We start from the raw sequence: 20662 nt of genomic DNA, 5'->3' as shown, positions 1-20662 counted from the left end.
ATTGATTCTTTAAACTACATAAACCATGCCCGCTCTAAGCCTGAAAAACAATGAATCTACCGTTGATAGTTTGAGAAAATACTTTGGTGGAGAGTTACATTTAAAAGAGAAAATTGGTTACATGATGAAACGTATTAGGTTTGCTCTGTTCGATCAAAGAAAAAGAAGAAGAAGAAAGGAAGTGATATATAAAAAAAAAAAAAAAAAAAAAAAAAAAAAAAAAAAAAAAGAAAAGAAAAGAAAAGAAAAAGAAGTAGCCAAGCGGAAAGTGAATTACCTCAAATTTTGTTAAGGGAAGTGTTGGTATTACATCAGTGATTACAGCAATAATAATGCCACAAGTATGAGCATATTGCCAAGAAAGAGCTATGATTTGAATCATGTGAGTTTCTCTTTTAATGTTCTTTTCACTAAGTATTTTCCCAGTTTGATTTAATTTCTCATATCCAGTTCTTTCTTAACCCTCACCCTGTGGCCTATCATTACAACCTTAATAAAGACCTTTTGATCTTTGATTTTGGTGTTGACTACATTAGTGGAGAAGATTTCTGAAAATTGGACTTATGGGGTTAAGTTTTAAGAGAATTCTTCTGATTTTGGTTGTTCTACTTTTATCTGAGTTTGCAGGTGGTTTGAGGTTAAATTGACTATATCACACACCCACTCAAGGTCTTAGCTTTAGGTTGAAGTAAACGCCTAACTCTTGCTTGACAAATTGCAAAATTTTTGATTGATTTTCTTGCTATCTTTGATGTTAAAAGAGTAAGATACTAGAGATGAAATCTAAATTCATAAAAGCTTGGTGAATGATGATACTTCTCTTTGGGGTCGAGTTGATATTGCCTAAACTATCATTTGTTTTTCTTTTTGTTTGAGGACAAACAAAGTTGTAAGTTTGGGGGTATTTGATGGCTTGCAAAATTTCATATTGCAGATTTTACAAGTTCGCTCGAGCGGAGGCTTTTGGCCGCTCGAGCGAATTCAGGCAGATTCAAACGCTCGACTGCCGCTCGACAGGGAGCTCGAGTAGGTTGCTGAAAAATGAAGATCGCTCGAGCGGAGACATTGGCCGCTCGAGCGAAATCAGGCAGAGTCGAACGCTCGATGTGCGCTCGATAGGACGCTCGAGCGAAATCAGGCAGAGTCGAACGCTCGACGCGCGCTCGACACCCCGCTCGAGCGAACATCGTATTTTGACAGATTTTAGGTTTTCCGCCGTGGGACCATATAAAAGGCCATTCTTCACTCTAGAGCCGTGGTTTTTGACTGGAGAACACTCTTTGGGAGAGAAAAACATAGCTAGAGGGACTCAAATCATTTGTTTTGGAGACGGAATTCCAATTTATTGCACGTACGTTGGATTCTTACACGAGCACGGACGGGAGAAAGGCGTTGAATCGTTCTCTTGAGCTTTTGACGACCAGTTGAGGCTGCAAGGAGGATTTTTCAGTGTTTATTTTCTTCTTCCCATCTTCTCAGAATAATTATGGTGAATTCGTTTATGTTGAATTCCAATTCTAGTATGAGCTAAATTTTCTTCTTTCTAGGAAAACGATGTAACCTAATTCCGAACTATGCTTGTTTGTCCATGCTAATTTAATGCAATTCTCTCTTTGTTTATCTGATTTATTCTGAGTTTAATGCTTCTAATTAACTGGCCATTGATTAGATGATTATTAATCTTATGATTTGCTATCGAAAGAGGGAATCATAGGGTAGATCTTGGATATTTCAGCATAGGTAAGTATAGAGATCGAAAGACTTGTATGAACCTGTGTAGTAATTAAATCATTGGTCTTATTGCGTTCTTGATTATTTAATTTGCATACTCTTGTGTGAATTGATAAACTAGAATCAATTCCAATTGACTATCGAAAGAGGCTTTTGGATGAATTAGAGATTTGCTAATAGACAAAAGAGGTTTAAGTTAAATTAGCTGGATGAGAAAAGCATAGTGAAGAATTATGGTGAAATCGATTTCCTAGAAGTTTTCTTCCCTATTGAATTTGATCTTCAAACATCAGTTTTACTTTCTTTGCTTCTTTCTCTTGAGTTGATCTAGTTTTATTTGCTACTACAAAAACCTTAGCGATTCCTCTAGATAAAATTGAGATTAGCATAATTTTGGTATTTGGCAAGAGTAAGGTACCAATCCCTGAGGACGATACTCTTCTTATTACTTTACTATAAAACTACGATACTGTGCACTTGCAGTTTTGCACCGGTCAGACCTACGCTTCCTTTTTTCATGGCACCGCAAGCTGCTAAGGCTTGCCTTTGGTGTGTAGGGTCGGCGTGGTCTGAGGACCTACACGCCCTTTTTTCATGGCACTGCAAGCTGCTAAGGCTTGCCTTTAGTGTGTAGGGTCGGTGTGGTCTGAGGACCTACACACCCTTTTTCATGGCACACCAAGCTGCTAAGGCTTGCTTTTGGTGTTTAGGGTCGGTGTGGTCTGAGGACCTATGCACCATTTTTTCATGGCACCACAAGCTGCTAAGGCTTGTCTTTGGTGTTTAGGGTCGGCGTGGTCTGAGGACCTCCGCGCCCTTTTTTCATAGCACCACAAGCTGCTAAGGCTTGTCTTCGATGCTTACTGGTCAGGGCGGTCCCTGACCTTTCCGCCTTTCTTTCGTAGAATCTATATTCACCCCTGGAACTCCTTCCTTTGTATTGAATTTTCAATGAATAAAATGAAATATATTCATAAATGGCAATAATGCAAGCATTGGACAAAAGTAAAGAAAAGGAATACTAAATAAGAAATACTACGAAAGTTATTGATAAAATTTATTTAAGTGCTTCGCGTTCAACGGGTGCAGTAATTCCTTGCCCTGGTTGTCTGTCAACCGATACGATCCAAGCCTATTCTAGGCTACCACTAGGTAAGGACCTTCCCATCGAGGTCCCATTTTCCCCTCGCCTTGGGTAGCCACCCTGCTTTTCTTCAAAATCAGTCGCCCACTTTAAAAGTAGTGATCTATACCGGTAAATCCTGAATGAGATAAGTACAACAAACGAGCCTATATATACAGGTAACCTTTGATAATTAGGGATAACTTGAATACAACTACCTCTTAACTGACTTAAGCATTGGAGTGTTTGCAGGAGAAGCCCCCTCAAGTTTCATCAACGAATTACGGTTGTGCAATGGTAGATTGGAAGTGAGACACGTCCTTAACATTTGGCGTCGTCTGTGGGATCCTTGTGATTCAGCGTGGTTCTCTCATGCCAATTGTAACACGCTCAATTGCTAGTTGAACGATGGACGCCCTACCGTCATCTGTTGAAGCGCGACTAGCGGTAGTAGAGGAAAAATTAAGACAGGCTCTGGAGGCCATGGGAATCTTACAAAAAGAGAACGATGACTTAAGATAGAATAATACCAATTCCCATAATGTCGATGTGCTTGCTCATAGTGAGCAAGGTGAGGGAGAGGCACATTGCAGTGTCGAAATGGATACTGAACGAACAGAGAAAGAAAGAATGCATGACGAGTTGAAGGAGCTGGCAGGAAAGTATGAAGAGATGGCAAAAAAGATTGGCGGTTCTTCCACCTACTACACCAAACAGATCTGCCATATAGTACACGTATTATGGTTTTGCCGCTCCCTCCAAAATTTAAAGTTCTCCAAATAAATATGTACAATGGGTCCAACGATCTGGTAGATCATCTAGAAAACTTTAAAGCTCATACCACGCTCCACGGTTTCTCATGAGAGATTGAGTGCCGGGATTTCCCTCTGACCTTGAAAGGGACCACTAGGGGGTGGTTTGGGACACTAAAACGGAAGTCAATAGATAGCTTTGAAGAACTGGCAAAGCAGTTCTTAACCAAGGTCATGCCTAGCAGGAGACGTCGGTGCCCATCCACCTAACTTTTAACGGTTAAGCAAAAGGAGGATGAGAATTTAAAGGCCTACTTGGCCCGTTTCAACAAAGAAAGCTTAACGATGAATGACCAAGATGAGAAGATCACTCTGGCCACCCTTTTAGAAGGGGTATGGCCGCGTAGTCCTTTTATGGCAGAGTTGGCCTGGAGGACTCCTTCCACCTTCAGGGAGTTCATGGACACGACAGATGATTTTGTCAATGCAGAAGATACTCTACAAGGTTTGGTGGACCCTTTTAAAGAAGATACCAAGATTGAGTAGAGAAACAAGCAGGCTAATAAGAAAGGTAAGCCAAGTGGGCGAGAAAGAGCGAGGGAAGGGCGGTCAGATCAAAACCTCAAACTATCAAAATGAGAAGAGGAGAGAGAAAGGGAAAGCCTTCGTCCTATCAAAACGGGCAGTCAGTACTGCAAGTACCATCAGACAAGCTCGCACTGGACTGAGGACTGCACGACCATGAGAAAGAGGGTTGATGAGTTAGCAGGAACCGGCGAGTTAGAGCGAATGGTCGTGGAGCGGTCAAAACCCAAAAGGCATCAGGAGACTAGACAAGGAACAAGACAAAGTTTTAGTCCAAAAAGAATGCACCCTGTTAATAACCTCCAGGACAGGGGGCGAGGTTGCCCCCAAAAGGCGACAGGAACAGGGTGCCCATAGGAAAAATAAAGACTATAGTGGGAGGTTTTGCTGGAAGTGGTGTTTATGAGTCCAACTGAAAGGCGTATGCACAAAAGGCAAGATATGAAGAGGTATTTGTAGCGGATAGAGGACACAAACAACCAAAGCTTAGCAATGAGCGAATGGTGATATCCTTTGAAGAGGCGAACAGGGAAGGAGTCCTGTATCCGCATGACGATGCTCTAGTAATTACCCTCGTAATAGCCAATTATGCAACCAGGCGGATGCTAGTAGACAATGGGAGCTCGGCTAATATACTGTTTTGGGAAGCGTTTGTCAGAATGGGGATTGATGTTGGCAAACTGAGGCTCTCCCCTACACCATTAAAGGGTTTCTCAGGGGATACTGTCCAGCCCATAGGAGCAATCACGCTTCCGGTAACTGCAGGAACTGGATCGCTGACGGCAACCACCATGACCCATTTTTTAGTAGTAAAAGCTCCTTCCTCTTACAATGCTATATTGGGAAGGCTGACACTCAACCACTTGAAAGCTGTAACATCTACCTACCATCTCAATATGCATTTCCTAGCCGATAGCAGTGTGGGTGGGAAGAGGCGAGCAGGCCCTGGCTCAAGAATGCTATGTGCAAGAACTAAGGAAAGTTAAAAAGGAAGTCTGCATTGTGGTAGGACAAGATGGGGCCTTGCCACCCCTTTCACCGCCTGTAGCGGTAACTTGCAAAAGAGACATAGAAGTCAGGGATGATCGGGGTTAGCAACATGCAGAAGTCAACGAACCTCTGGAACTCGTGACATTATATACTGACTGCCCAGGGACTACTACCCGTATCAGAACACAAGTCCCGTCAGCAATAGAGAAGCCCCGATACAGTTGTTGGTAGAACACAGGGACATCTTTGCGTGGAGCCATGAAGAGATGCCTGGTATAGACAACAAGGTCATTGAGCACTGCTTAGGGGTAGACCCAACACACAAGGCAGTGTGATAGAAAAGGAGATCGTTCAGCATGGAAAAGTACGCCGCTATTAATAAAGAAGTTGAAAGACTGCTCGTAGCTGGCTTCATCAAAGAAGCCCACTACCCAGAGTGGTTATCCAACGTGGTCATGGTGAAAAAGGCGAATAGGAAGTCGAGAATGTGCATAGACTTCATAGATCTAAACAAAGCTTGTCCGAAAGATAGCTTCCCCTTACCACGCATTGACATCATTGTAGATGCTATAGTAGGACATCATATGTTGAGCTTCATGGATGTGTATTCAGGATACAGCCATATATGGATGAATGCAGCAGACGAAGAAAAAACATCGTTCATAACAGACCGAGGGCTATATTACTACCAAGTCATGCCCTTTGGACTGAAGAATGCAGGGGCAACCTACCAAAGGCTGGTTAATCAAATGTTCAAGGAACAGATTGGGAGATCTATGGAGGTATACATGGATGACCTGCTGGAGAGCAAAGAGCCCACCCAGCACCTCGTGGATTTGCGAAAGACATTTAGAGTCTTACGCCATTATAAAATGAGGCTGAACCCAGCGAAGTGTGCTTTCGGGGTCCAGTCGGGGAAATTCTTGGGCTTCATTATGTCCAAAAGAGGAATTGAAGCCTCTCCAGATAAGATAGAGGCCATAGTCAATATGAAACCACCAAAAAATCTAAACGAGACTCAATGACTGGCAGGGAGAGTGGTTGCCCTGGGAAGGTCCATAGCCAGGTCAACAGATAAGTGCCTCCCCTTTTTCCAAGTACTGCGGAAGGTACATCCTTGGAATAAGCAGTGCGATGAAGTGTTCGAGAGGTTAAAATGGTATCTGGCCAATCTGCCCCTTTTAAAGCAACCAGAGAAAGTTGACGTACTCTATGTGTATCTAGCAGTCTCCCTACAAGCTATATCCACCGTTCTCGTAAAGGAGGAAGGAGTCATCCAACATCCAGTGTATTATGTGAGTCGAGCACTCAAAGGATCAGAAGCAAGGTATCCTCAAATTGAATTATTTTTGTTTGCCTTGCTAGTGGCGGCTAGGAAAATCCGTCCTTATTTTCAAGCCCACAATAGTAAGGGTGCTAACGGAGGCTCCGTTGGTGAAAATTCTGAGGAAGCCAAATAGCACAGGAAGGCTGAAAGGTTGGTCAATCGAGCTAAGTGAGTTCAATGTAGAGTATGAGCCAAGGAAAGTGATTAAAGGACAAATAATGGCAGATTTTGTAGCAGAATTCTCACAATTTCTACAAGAGGAGGCAATAGCACCATCAGGGAAGTTGTGGGTGTTATTTATATATGGATCGTCTTGCTGGATAGGTGGAGGCCTGGGGATACATTTACTGAGCCCTGACGGCCAAGAGTGGTATTACATGGCAATGCTGGCGTTCAAAGTAACAAACAACAAAGTTGAATATAAAGCGCTTATAGCGGGATTGTCTGTGGCCGCCCAAATAGGGGCAACTAAAGTGGATGCCACACTACAACACATATGGCTTTTTGTGGTGAGTAATTCTGCTGGGATAAGGAATCCGTCGCATAGGTATCGATTTGGGCAGTGAATAATCCATCCGTTTCAGGGACTACATATCTCGCCATGAGTTGGCAAATATTTGCTACGATAATTAGTGGCCGCAAAAATAAGTGCAGCAAACAACCCCTCACATCTGCTAGTTCGCGTTCTCGCCAAAAGGAATGGCCATCAACAGCGGGCAAATTTCTCTGCAACCACAATATTCATTTCTCTGTGTGCTGGCAGTTACTAAAATCGTGGTATGGCGTTCTATTTGCTGCAATATTTAGCTCCCATAAATTTCCCTGTTTCCAACAACCAGCATGCACCGAAGATTCAATCTGGGAGTGCAAGAACTAAAACCCTATTGCAGCAGTGTGCAGTTGTCGCAAAATGCCCCTACAAGCCCCTTTGGTTCCAGCAAACTTGGTATGGCGCGGGAGATTCTATCGTTATATCTTGGATATTGATGAATCAAAACGACCGCATAGTGCATCGTCTATAATTTTAATGAGTTTTGAACTGAGTAAACCCATTACTGCTTGAGTACTCTGTCTCATCTCTTCTCTGAGCTGGAGATTTCACCGCCACTCACTCAACGTGATTCTATTGCCGTGCTGTAGGTTCTCCGATTTGCCGCCGCCGTCTGATCTCCCTGCCTCTCTCTCTCTCTCTCTATTTTAGTCTCTCTCTCTCTGAGTCTTACTTGGGTTGCTCACCCCCTGTTTGTAGGCTGCCCCACTATTGTCTCGCCATACCCAGCCCACTACAGTGCAGCACATCCTGCGGTAAGGTTTGATCTCCATCCTCCCATAGATTTGCTTCTATTTTTTTTTTTTTTTTTTTTGAGAAATACCATAGATTTGATGTTAAATGTGCTTATATAAGTGTATATAATTGTATGCTAAACGGTATAATTCTAACAGTATATATATACTAGCGTATATCGTTTAATTAATGTATATATATATTTATATAAGCGTACATAATAATTGTATGTTAAATGCATACGATTAATCTGTTCATTTTTATACCCACACATGATTTCAACTATCCAATTTTCTACTTCGAACATATTTTTTCCCCAATCTGAACTACCCACATGATCATTTGTATGTTATAACTTAGAACAACACGATTGAACATTAGTCTAGCTTTTTGGTTCAAGTTGAAATAGAAAATTTTGTGCTGGCCAATTATATTGTGATGGTTATATAAAGGGTGAATTAAATTAATTCATGTTTTATTCGTTCTTGATTGTTCTTGTTTTATATAAAGGGTGAAACAAGGGTGAACCCCAATTTGCATGATCGCCTGGATTTTCCAGGAAAAATACCAGTTCATCAGTACCTTGCTCTTTTCTTAAGAATTTTCAAAGTCAAGCAATATCTTCATGAAGACCATGCATATAACTGCCCAAATATGCATATTTATATATAAAGCTCATTTGGATTGGATCATGCGTTTGATAATCTATGGAAAGTCTAGAATTAATTTACATGTTGAGATTGGATTTTTTTAAGTATTTGGAAAATGACAACAGAAATACTTATAATTATGCATCATAAAGTAATAAAAATTTGTAAACTGACAAGTAGTAGTATTTTTTTGGGGGAACATTAATCTGAATATACAAACCACTAATGTATAGCGTAATGACCATCCATATAGTATATGGCATGATAATTGGTGGTTGGGTCTTCTATGGCATCTCATGTACATATATAACACATACTGGCCCTACCACAATATGCATAATGGCATTCAATGCTAGAAGATGTCATGGCCGTATGTCTCTTAATCCGAAAAATCTAAAACAAGTACCTCAAGTACTAGTCATATAGAAATTAGTACAACATATAATGGGTGAAACCAAAAATCAGCATTCCCTATTAAGGCTAAAACAAGGGTGAACCATCACTTGACTAATTTTACCAAAACATAAACTCTAGTATCCAGCATGCTATTGATTAGGGCTAGGACTATTATACTCTTTTATGCTTTCCATGATTATTAGCATACAGTGAAGGAGGACATTTATAAAGTGTGCATGCACATGTACATATTTTCCCAAAGTATGAACATCCATGCATATTGATCTGAGCAGTTAATGTTCCTTTAGAGATCATCAGTTGGTTTTAACACAACAAATGAATTTTTTGCACTTCCTAGTAAATATGTTGTATACCATTTGGTACTTGTTCTGCCCTTTGGAAATGGTTTTGTTTTGATCAACATGCTTAATTATATATTTTTAGATCTGCTTTGTTGAAAAAGTCAAAACTCGATTCTGTCTCAAATGGGCAAGACTTGGATGCACGTGCCAAATAGGTTCACGTCATGTGAATATGGTGAAGGGATTAATAAACTCCTCGCAATGGCAAAAGCCCATGCACCTGGAAGGTCTACCTTCAGGTGTCCATGTCGGAGATGCCATAATAACATTTTCCGCCTATTCAATGAACTCGAAGATCATCTACTCACCATAGGTATTGATCCAAGTTATACACATTGGATATTTCATGGGGAAGGTGAAAATTGGATTATGAATTCGTTAGATGATGAAGCTAATACCATTAATGAGGATGGGAATTACGTTGATGATATGGATGAGATGATAGATGACATTCGGGCTGTATCATTCATGGACCATGCAGGTGGAGAACATGGTACTACTTCGGCACCTTCAATGAGTGATGGGCAATCAAAAAGTTTCTAGCAATTGTTAGAGGATGCGAGACACCCACTTTATCCAAGTCGTCAAAAGTTCTCAAAGCTTTCATTTATAGTCAAGATGCTTCATATTAAGACAATTAGTGGGTGGACTATCAAGTCATTCAACATGGTTTTACAATTGTTAAAAGCATATTTTCTAGAAATTGAGATACCTAACTCATACCACGACGCCCGACGCTTAGAGCGAGGTTTGGGTTTTAGTTATGTCAAGATCGACGCATGCCCAAATGACTACATGCTATTTTGGAAACAAGATGCAGACAAAGAAATATGCACTAAATGCAAGGAGTCAAGGTGGGTATCAACCGGGGTGAAAAAGGGGAAGATTCCTCATAAGGTCTTTCGATACTTTCCTCTTAAACTGAGGTTACAAAGACTGTTTATGTCAAAGAATATAGCAAAATCCATGAAATGCATAAAGAAGAACGAGTTGATGACCACAATACTCTAAGGCATCCTGCTAATTCTAAGATGTGGAGGCAATTTGATAAAGACCACCGTTGGTTTGCAGAAGATGCTCACAATGTCAGACTGTGTAATACCCTAATCTTACTATGTGAGTTTTTACGTCATTTTATTTTATTCCTTAAGTTAAATATGTTCATGTAAAGATTTTTATTATTTTATTTAGATGGGTGTGTTTTTACTTTTATGTGGGTTGTTAAAATAAATTAAGTACATGATTTTAAGGCCTTATAGTATTTTCTCCTTAAATCCTAAAATTTTATGATTTATGAAAGAGCACAAATGATTCCCACCATTGGATTGGTAATTGGAATAGTTATCTTCCTAAATCTACTCCTAAGCCTCCATTTCCTTAAGCTTTTAATGACCAAAATTTAACTAAGCCTTCTTTTCTTATGAACCATCGGTCTACACCTAATAGATGAAGGATTTTCTCTTCAAACCCATCGGTCTACACCTAATAGATGAAGGATTTTCTCTTCAAATCTATCGGTCTACACCTAATAGATGAAGGATTTTATCATCAAACCCATCAGTCTACACCTAATAGATGAAGGATTTTCTCTTCAATCCCATCGCTCAACACCTAATAGATGAAGGATTTTCTCTTCAAACCCATCGGTCTACACCTAATAGATGAAGGATTTTCCTCTTCAAACCCATCGGTTTACACCTAACAAATGAAGAACAAGTCTTCTTCATCTCTCTTTCCATGCTAGCCAATGCCACTTCCCTTTTTTCTTCTCCTCTTCAAGAAATCAAACTCCTCTCATTTTCTTCAAGCTGTGGACCTTCACTTCACCTCTTGAAAGAATCTAGGAGCTTAAGGTAAATTGTTTAATGTGATTTTGGAAGCTAACTAAATTGTTTAGTTTATGTTTTGATGTTATGTTTTATATATATACATATATGCTCTGTTTTAAGGGATTAAGTATTTATATGGGGATGTTTTGATGTTATGTTTTGTATATCTACATATATGCTCTGTTTTAAGGGATTAATTATATATATAAGGCTGTTTTAATGTTCTGTTTTGTGTATATATATAATTATGTTCTGTTTTAAGTGATTAAATGCATATATGGAGTTGTTTTGATGTTATGTTAACTAAATTAACTATTTTCTTATGTTACTCTTGTAAGGATTTGTCGAGAGGGTAGTTAATTCAGGTAACATTAAGGGTAGAAAACGATGTTAGATTTTTAATATTTTAGCCATCATTAAAAGGGGATCTAAAGGATGTTGGATGAGTTTTAACACACTTGTTATTTATTGGATTAGGATTTTCTGAAGTTAAAGGGATTGCAGCGGATCGAGGTAAGTAGCTATGACCATGCGCCCACGTCAAGTTCTCTTGTGGAAGAATATTTCTCTATCTCTTTCCAAACGTTCCTCTAATTAAAGAATAAATGAGTTTGTATTATGTACAAGCCTTTCTTGGTAGCCCCTATTAAGTATCCTATTGATTATAATTGATTGTATGTATATATGGTAATACATGCATGTAGTCCCCAAGTCATGAAATTTTTATACATGCTTCTTGAAATAAATAAGATTTTATTTATATGTAAGCATGACATAAAATGCTATTTTTCAAAATAAAAGCATATTCATCAAACTAAGGAAGATATTGAAAATGTTGATTTCAAAGAAAGAAAAGGAATGAATTAATGTATGAAAATATGTAATGGCCATATGAAAGGAAATGATATCAAAGAAATGGGCAGATTGCAATGCCGGGTAAGTAGTATTGGTAGTGGACCCAGTGCTGCTCCCTGACAGAAAGGGGTTTCTAACCTGTGGCCACGGGTGGAATCCAGGTCCAATAGGACCGCTAACCCCAACACACGGGGCGTAATAGTGTGTTGGCCACAAGAAAGTGAAAGATTAAATGAAGTGTATGCATGAAGATATGATATACAAGAATGTATGAAAATAAGAAATAAAGATTTTGCATGAAAGTATGAAGTGAGTATATGCATGATAGTAAGAAGTAAGTGTATGCATGATGTTATAAAGAAAGTATATGTATGGAAGTATTGTCAGAATTAGTATTGGTTTATGAATGCATGTTTTCAAAAGAAAGTACTATATGCTTATTAAGTTAACAGCATGGTGTACTGCTTACTGAGTATTAGACTCACTTTGTGTTTATGTTTTAAATGTCCAGGTACGGATGAATCTACTGAGGAGCCAAGTATTTCTAAGGAGGGAGGGGCAGATGTTTAGTAGTCCCTTGGTAGTTTGGTTTTTTTTTTTTTTATGAAATATATGTTTGTTATGCTTTAATACTGGACCCCACACGGGGATGTTTTATTGAGTTAACTTCTAAACAAGATACCTTCGGGTATAAAGTATATAGTGGGGTAATGGAAACCCCTCCTGCTTTAAGTTAGTTTCCTTTTGTAAAGACTGAAGGGACTGAGTCCCTTTTCGTTTAAAGTAGTTATGTTAAATAAATGGATGATGGACTCTGAGAGTCCTTTGTAAAGGAATGTAAAGGTATGTCTATTAGATGTTTCTTTCAGTTAGAAATTAGAATTTATGCGTGATGCGTTCGAATCGTCTCTCATTATCTTTAAAAAAAATTAATAAAATAATAATAGTAATACTAATAACAATATGGGAATTCATATATAAATAAATTTACTGCTATAATAGGAAAAAGAATAGGTATGGGATCACGGTCTCCCTCTTGATAGGGTGGGGTTGTGACAAATCTTGGTATCAGAGGAAAGGTTAAGAAGTCCTGTAGACTTTAGGGGTAAACTAGGCTAAGGCCCTCTCTCTAAAGTATGCCAAGCTCCGCAGCAGGTTCAAATGGTATTTCTTATTGCATGATATGAATTTTGTAAAGAGATTTCAAGTTATGTATGCTACTTTGTATGAGTTTTTGCTAATGCTATTGTTATCCATGTTCTAGTATGGCAACTCAACACAATAACTATAAACGTCGTGGGCGGCCCAGTGTCCATAATCCTGAAGATCAACAAGAATCTCCTAGAGATTCAGAAAACCTTATGGATGCGGCAACTCGCCTTATAGAGGCTTTCACTAGTGGGCAAAACGCCATGCAAGTACAAGTCCCACATCTGACTGCTTTTGATCGCTTCTGCAAACAGCATCCTCCGTTGTTTGATGGCAAGGGTACAGAATTAGATGCAGATAATTGGTTAGAGCGCTTGGAGAAAATTTTCAGTGTAATCAGCTGTACCGAGGAACAAAAGGTAGAATTTGCAGCATATAACTTGGCTAATGTGGCCAATGGGTGGTGGAAGGCCACTCGCGGATTTATTCAGCAGGAATTGGGTGAAGCTACCCCTATATCATGGAATAAATTTAAAGAGGCATTTAATGACCGGTTCTTTCCTGTATCCATTCGAGAGGCCAAGGCCTGAGCGTTTGCTGACTTGAAACAAGGGACAATGACAGTGAGACAGTATGCATCAAAATTTGTGGAGTTGTCGAGATTTGCCCCACACTTGGTCCACACCGAGGCACTGAAGGCTGAGAAGTTTGAGCGAGGCCTAAACCCCAGAATTATGGACTCCCTTCTTGCATTGAAAATTAGAAAGTTCATGGACTTGGAAGATAGAGCAGTGATACTTGAGGAGAATTTACGAGTCTGGGCAAGGGAATTCAATCAAAGGAAGAGGCCATTTTATGCCATGGAGCAAAATAAGGGCAAGAGACCTATGTACAGCCCGATGCCCAAGCCAATCCAAGTGGTCAAACCTCCCCAACGTGGTACAACAGCGCCTCACCCCTCATGCCAAAACTATGGCAAACGTCATGCCGGGAAGTGCCTTATGGGGACTAACATCTGCTTTAAATGTGGTAAGATAGGTCATTTGGCGCGAGAGTGTACAATGCTTGTGGCCCCTAATACTCAAGTGCAGAATCAAGGGCAGAAGAATCCAGCACCGGCTCGAGTTTTCGCATTAACATTTGATGATGCTGATACTTCTCCTAATGTGGTAACAGGTATCCTTCCCCTGTTTTCGCATCGTGCTTTAGTACTATTTGATTCTGGTGCTACGCATTCATTTATATCCCGTAAATATGCATGCCTGAGCGAGAGAGCACCTGAACCTCTTGAGCCAGTGATGTCTGTTTCTTCACCTCTCGGGAAATCCATGATTTGTCAGTTTGTGCTGAAGGGTTGTGTGATAAAGATACAAGATCGACATCTCCTTGCTAATTTGATATTATTTGATATGGAGGAGTTCGATGTGATTTTGGGCATGGATTGGTTGTCTCAATACCATGCTAGCTTGGAGTGCTTCAAGAAGGAAGTAATCTTTAGACCACCAAGTGAGTTAGAGTTCCGTTTCTGTGCTGCGGCTAAGAGTATTATGCCGAAGGTGATCTCAGCATTAAAGGCCACCACTATGTTAAGGAAGGGCTGTGCAGGATTTCTTGCTAGTTTGGTGATGCCACAACCAAATGGGCCTAAGTTGCAAAATATAGAGGTGGTGAAGGATTTTCCTGATGTTTTTCTAGACGAACTACCTGACTTACCTCCGGATAGGGAGATTGAGTTCTCTATAGATATCATTCCGAGAACGGCACCTATCTCTAAAATGCCATACCGGATGGCACCTGTAGAGCTCAAGGAACTTAAGGATCAATTGCAAGAATTGTTGGAAAAAGGCTTTATTCGCCCTAGTGTATCACCGTGGGGTGCACCAGTTCTCTTTGTGAAAAAGAAGGATGGGTTGTTGCGACCTTGTATTGATTATAGAGAACTTAATAGGGTGACCGTTAAGAATCGGTATCCTCTACTACGGATTGATGATTTATTTGATCAACTTCAAGGATCCCAAGTATTTTCAAAGATTGATCTCCGATCAGGGTACCATCAGTTGAAGATTAAGGCGGAGGATATTCCAAAGACTGCTTTTAGAACGAGATATGGACATTATGAATTTTTAGTGATGTCCTTTGGATTGACTAACGCCCCAGCAGCTTTCATGGACTTGATGAATCGTGTCTTTAAGAAGTATATTGATCAGTTTGTAATAGTATTTATTGATGACATTCTTATTTATTCAAGAACCCTGGAAGAACATGTGAAGCATTTGGAGGTTGTTCTTCGAGTTTTGCGGGAGAAGAAATTATATTCTAAGTTGAATAAGTGTGAGTTTTGGTTACAAAAGATTTCTTTTCTTGGTCATAAAATTTCAAAGGATGGTATTTCCGTAGATCCTGCAAAGGTGGAGGCGATAGTGGAATGGCCTAGACCAAAAACTATTCAAGAAATTAGAAGCTTCCTTGGTCTTGTGGGGTATTATCGAAGATTTGTTGGAGGGTTTTCTCACATCGCAGTTCCTTTAACGACCTTGACCCAAAAGGGTGAGGAATTCATATGGACGGCAGAATGTGAAAAAAGCTTTCAGGAGCTCAAGGAGAAACTTGTGACGGCACCTGTTCTTACTATACCTTTGGGTACGGAAGGATTTGTGATATACAGCGATGCCTCACACAAAGGGTTGGGGTGTGTTCTTATGCAGCATGGAAAAGTTGTAGCGTATGCTTCGCGTCAACTTAAGGATTATGAGCGCAACTACCCAACCCATGATTTAGAGTTGGCTGCTGTGGTATTTGCCTTAAAGATATGGCGACACTACCTTTATGGGGAACATTGTGAAATTTATACAGACCACAAGAGTCTAAAATATTTCTTCACTCAAAAAGAGTTAAATATGAGGCAGCGTAGATGGTTAGAGTTATTGAAAGATTATGATTGTAATATCAACTACTACCCCGACAAAGCTAATGTAGTTACCGACGCTCTTAGTCGAAAGTCTTCTTCTAGCACTCTCAGGAGCATGTATACTCCCTAGAAATTTGTTCTTCTAGATATGGAGAAGCTGGGAGTGGAAATGGTGAAGGATGTACAAGCAAGGCTGAATAGCCTAGTTCTGGGCCCGACAATATTGGACCAAATTAAAGCTGCTCAAAGTGAAGACCTTAACCTCCAAAAGATCAAAGCAGATATTTTAGAAGGAAAACAAGTTGATTTTGTGATTTCTGGTGATGGATCATTGAGGTTTAAAGGAAGATTGTGTGTACCAGTTAAAAAGGAACTAAGGGATTTAATATTGAGGGAAGCACATCGGTCTCTATACACAGTGCATCCAGGTAGTACCAAAATGTATCGAGACCTGAGACAACACTACTGGTGGAGCGGCATGAAACGAGACGTGGCTAACTTTGTAGCTCAATGCCTGACATGCCATCAAGTTAAGGCTGAGCATCAAAGACCCTCGGGAGTACTACAGCCACTACCAATACCAGTTTGGACATGGGATGAAATCAGCATGGATTTTGTAACTGGATTTCCTAAAGCCCAAGGAGGACAAGATTCTATATGGGTGATTGTCGATAGATTATCGAAATCAACCCACTTCATACCAATTCAGATGACTTACTCGATGAGCAAGTTGGCAGAGATATATGTCAAGGAGATAGTTAGGTTGCACGGAGTTCCGTCCAAGATAGTATCAGATAGGGACTCACGGTTTACTTCAGCATTTTGGAGGAGTGTGCAAAGGAACTTGGGGACAGAATTGATTTATAGCACTGCTTTCCACCCTTAGACAGATGGGCAGTCGGAGAGAACAATTCAAATTCTTGAAGATATGTTACGGGCATGTGTCTTGGATTTCAAGGAAAGTTGGATAAAATACTTACCATTAGTTGAATATGCCTACAATAATAGTCACCAAGAGAGTATCAATGCGGCACCATATGAAGTTTTGTATGGGCGCAAATGTAGATCACCCCTTTATTGGGACGATGTTGGTGAGAAAAAGATGCTAGGCCCTGACTTAGTTCAAAATATGCAAGAAAAAGTAGCTATCATTAGAAAGAGGCTTGCCCTAGCTCAAGAGAGACAAAAGAAATATGCCGACCATAGAAGAAGGGAGCTGCACTTTGAGGTAGGAGACAAAGTATTCCTTCGGGTAGCTCCAATGAAAGGAGTTATGAGATTCGGCAAGAAAGGCAAATTAACCCCAAGATACATAGGCCCATTTGAGATTCTTGAAAAGATAGGAGCAGTTGCATATCGACTCGCACTACCCCCAGAATTTTCAGTCATGCATAATGTTTTCCATGTTTCAATGCTTCGAAAATATGTGCATGACCCTAGACATGTGTTGGATTATACACCTCTCCAAGTGCATAAAGATTTCTCATACGAGGAAGCACCAGTCCGAATCTTAGATCGGGAGGTTCGAGTACTTCGCAATAAAACCATTCCGATGGTCAAAGTACTTTGGAACCACCACACTGAGCAATAGGCAACCTGGGAACATGAAGACGACGTGAGGATTAAATATCCCACTCTTTTTCTTTAAGGTATGTTCAATCTCGAGGACGAGATTATTTTAAGGTGGGGAGAGTTGTAATACCCTAATCTTACTATGTGAGTTTTTACGTCATTTTATTTTATTCCTTAAGTTAAATATGTTCATGTAAAGATTTTTATTATTTTATTTAGATGGGTGTGTTTTTACTTTTATGTGGGTTGTTAAAATAAATTAAGTACATGATTTTAAGGCCTTATAGTATTTTCTCCTTAAATCCTAAAATTTTATGATTTATGAAAGAGCACAAATGATTCCCACCATTGGATTGGTAATTGGAATAGTTATCTTCCTAAATCTAATCCTAACCCTCCATTTCCTTAAGCTTTTAATGACCAAAATTTAACTAAGCCTTCTTCTCTTATGAACCATCGGTCTACACCTAATAGATGAAGGATTTTCTCTTCAAACCCATCGGTCTACACCTAATAGATGAAGGATTTTCTCTTCAAATCCATCGGTCTACACCTAATAGATGAAGGATTTTATCATCAAACCCATCAGTCTACACCTAATAGATGAAGGATTTTCTCTTCAATCCCATCGCTCAACACCTAATAGATGAAGGATTTTCTCTTCAAACCCATCGGTCTACACCTAATAGATGAAGGATTTTCCTCTTCAAACCCATCGGTCTACACCTAACAAATGAAGAACAAGTCTTCTTCATCTCTCTTTCCATGCTAGCCAACGCCACTTCCCTTTTTTCTTCTCCTCTTCAAGAAATCCAACTCCTCTCATTTTCTTCAAGCTGTGGACCTTCACTTCACCTCTTGAAAGAATCTAGGAGCTTAAGGTAAATTGTTTAATGTGATTTTGGAAGCTAACTAAATTGTTTAGTTTATGTTTTGATGTTATGTTTTATATATATACATATATGCTCTGTTTTAAGGGATTAAGTATTTATATGGGGATGTTTTGATGTTATGTTTTGTATATCTACATATATGCTCTGTTTTAAGGGATTAATTATATATATAAGGCTGTTTTAATGGTCTATTTTGTGTATATATATAATTATGTTCTGTTTTAAGTGATTAAATGCATATATGGAGTTGTTTTGATGTTATGTTAACTAAATTAACTATTTTCTTATGTTACTCTTGTAAGGATTTGTCGAGAGGGTAGTTAATTCAGGTAACATTAAGGGTAGAAAACGATGTTAGATTTTTAATATTTTAGCCATCATTAAAAGGGGATCTAAAGGATGTTGGATGAGTTTTAACACACTTGTTATTTATTGGATTAGGATTTTCTGAAGTTAAAGGGATTGCAGCGGATCGAGGTAAGTAGCTATGACCATGCGCCCACGTCAAGTTCTCTTGTGGAAGAATATTTCTCTATCTCTTTCCAAACGTTCCTCTAATTAAAGAATAAATGAGTTTGTATTATGTACAAGCCTTTCTTGGTAGCCCCTATTAAGTATCCTATTGATTATAATTGATTGTATGTATATATGGTAATGCATGCATGTAGTCCCCAAGTCATGAAATTTTTATACATGCTTCTTGAAATAAATAAGATTTTATTTATATGTAAGCATGACATAAAATGCTATTTTCCAAAATAAAAGCATATTCATCAAACTAAGGAAGATATTGAAAATGTTGATTTCAAAGAAAGAAAATGAATGAATTAATGTATGAAAATATGTAATGGCCATATGAAAGGAAATGATATCAAAGAAATGGGCAGATTGCAATGCCGGGTAAGTAGTATTGGTAGTGGACCCAGTGCTGCTCCCTGACAGAAAGGGGTTCTTAACCTGTGGCCACAGGTGGCATCCAGGTCCAATAGGACCGCTAACCCAAATACACGGGGCGTAATAGTGTGTTGGCCACAAGAAAGTGAAAGACTAAATGAAGTGTATGCATGAAGATATGATATATAAGTATGTATGAAAATAAAAAATAAAGATTTTGCATGAAAGTATGAAGTGAGTATATGCATGATAGTAAGAAGTAAGTGTATGCATGATGTTATAAAGAAAGTATATGTATGGAAGGATTGTCAGAATTAGTATTGGTTTATGAATGCATGTTTTCAAAAGAAAGTACTATATGCTTATTAAGTTAACAGCATGGTGTACTGCTTACTGAGTATTAGACTCACTTTGTGTTTATGTTTCAAACGTCCAGGTACAGATGAATCTACTGAGGAGCCGAGTATTTCTGAGGAGGGAGGGGCCGATGTTTAGTAGTCCCTTGGTAGTTTGGCTTTTTTTTTTTATGAAAATATATGTTTGTTATGCTTTAATACTGGACCCCACACGGGGATGTTTTATTGAGTTAACTTCTAAACAAGATACCTTCGGGTATAAAGTATATAGTGGGGTAATGGAAACCCCTCCTGCTTTAAGTTAGTTTCCTTTTGTAAAGACTGAAGGGACTGAGTCCCTTTTTGTTTAAAGTAGTTATCTTAAATAAATGGATGACGGACTCTGAGAGTCCTTTGTAAAGGTATGTCTATTAGATGTTTCTTTCAGTTAGAAATTAAAATTTATGTGTGATGCGTTCGAATCGTCTCGCATTATCTTTAAAAAAAAATTTAATAAATAATAATAATAATACTAATAACAATATGGGAATTCATATATAAATAAATTTACTGCTATAATAGGAAAAAGAATAGGTACGGGATCACGGTCTCCCCCTTGATAGGGTGGGGTTGTGACAGACTGGGCCTAGCCAGTGATGGCTTTAACCCGTTCAATAATTTGAGCAAGCCTTATAGCATATGGCCAGTGATATTAGTGCCGTACAACTTGTCCACTTGGTTATGCATGAAAGATCCGTATCTATTGTTGTCATTGCTCATTCTTGGCCCCAAAGCACTAGGAAACGATATCGATGTTTATTTGGAGCCTTTAGTTAATGAATTAAAAGAGTTATGGGAGGACGGTGTAGATACCTATGATGCATCAACGTCTAATCACTTCCGCTTACATGTTGCACTTTTGTGGACCATAAATGATTTTCTAGCATATGCCAATCTCACAAGCTGGAGCACCAAGGGAAAACTGGCTTGCCCTTTATGCAACAAGGAAATAGATTCCATGTGGTT

The 20662-nt window shown here is 39.2% G+C and overlaps 1 protein-coding gene across 1 annotated transcript; it reads left to right on the top strand.

Annotated features, from left to right (window-relative positions):
• Positions 1 to 4347: 4347 nt before the first annotated feature.
• LOC122278563 lies at positions 4348 to 5516 on the top strand. Its single transcript, XM_043088742.1, has 3 exons — positions 4348 to 4538; positions 4631 to 5125; positions 5345 to 5516. The coding sequence occupies exons 1-3, from the start codon at positions 4348 to 4350 to the stop codon at positions 5514 to 5516; spliced, it is 858 nt and encodes a 285-aa protein (XP_042944676.1).
• The last annotated feature ends 15146 nt before the right edge of the window (positions 5517 to 20662 follow it).

Source organism: Carya illinoinensis, chromosome 10 (assembly GCF_018687715.1).
Source record: "Carya illinoinensis cultivar Pawnee chromosome 10, C.illinoinensisPawnee_v1, whole genome shotgun sequence".
NCBI lineage: Eukaryota > Viridiplantae > Streptophyta > Magnoliopsida > Fagales > Juglandaceae > Carya > Carya illinoinensis.
Note: the sequence above shows the minus strand (reverse complement) of the source record. Positions and strands in the feature narration are given on the sequence as shown.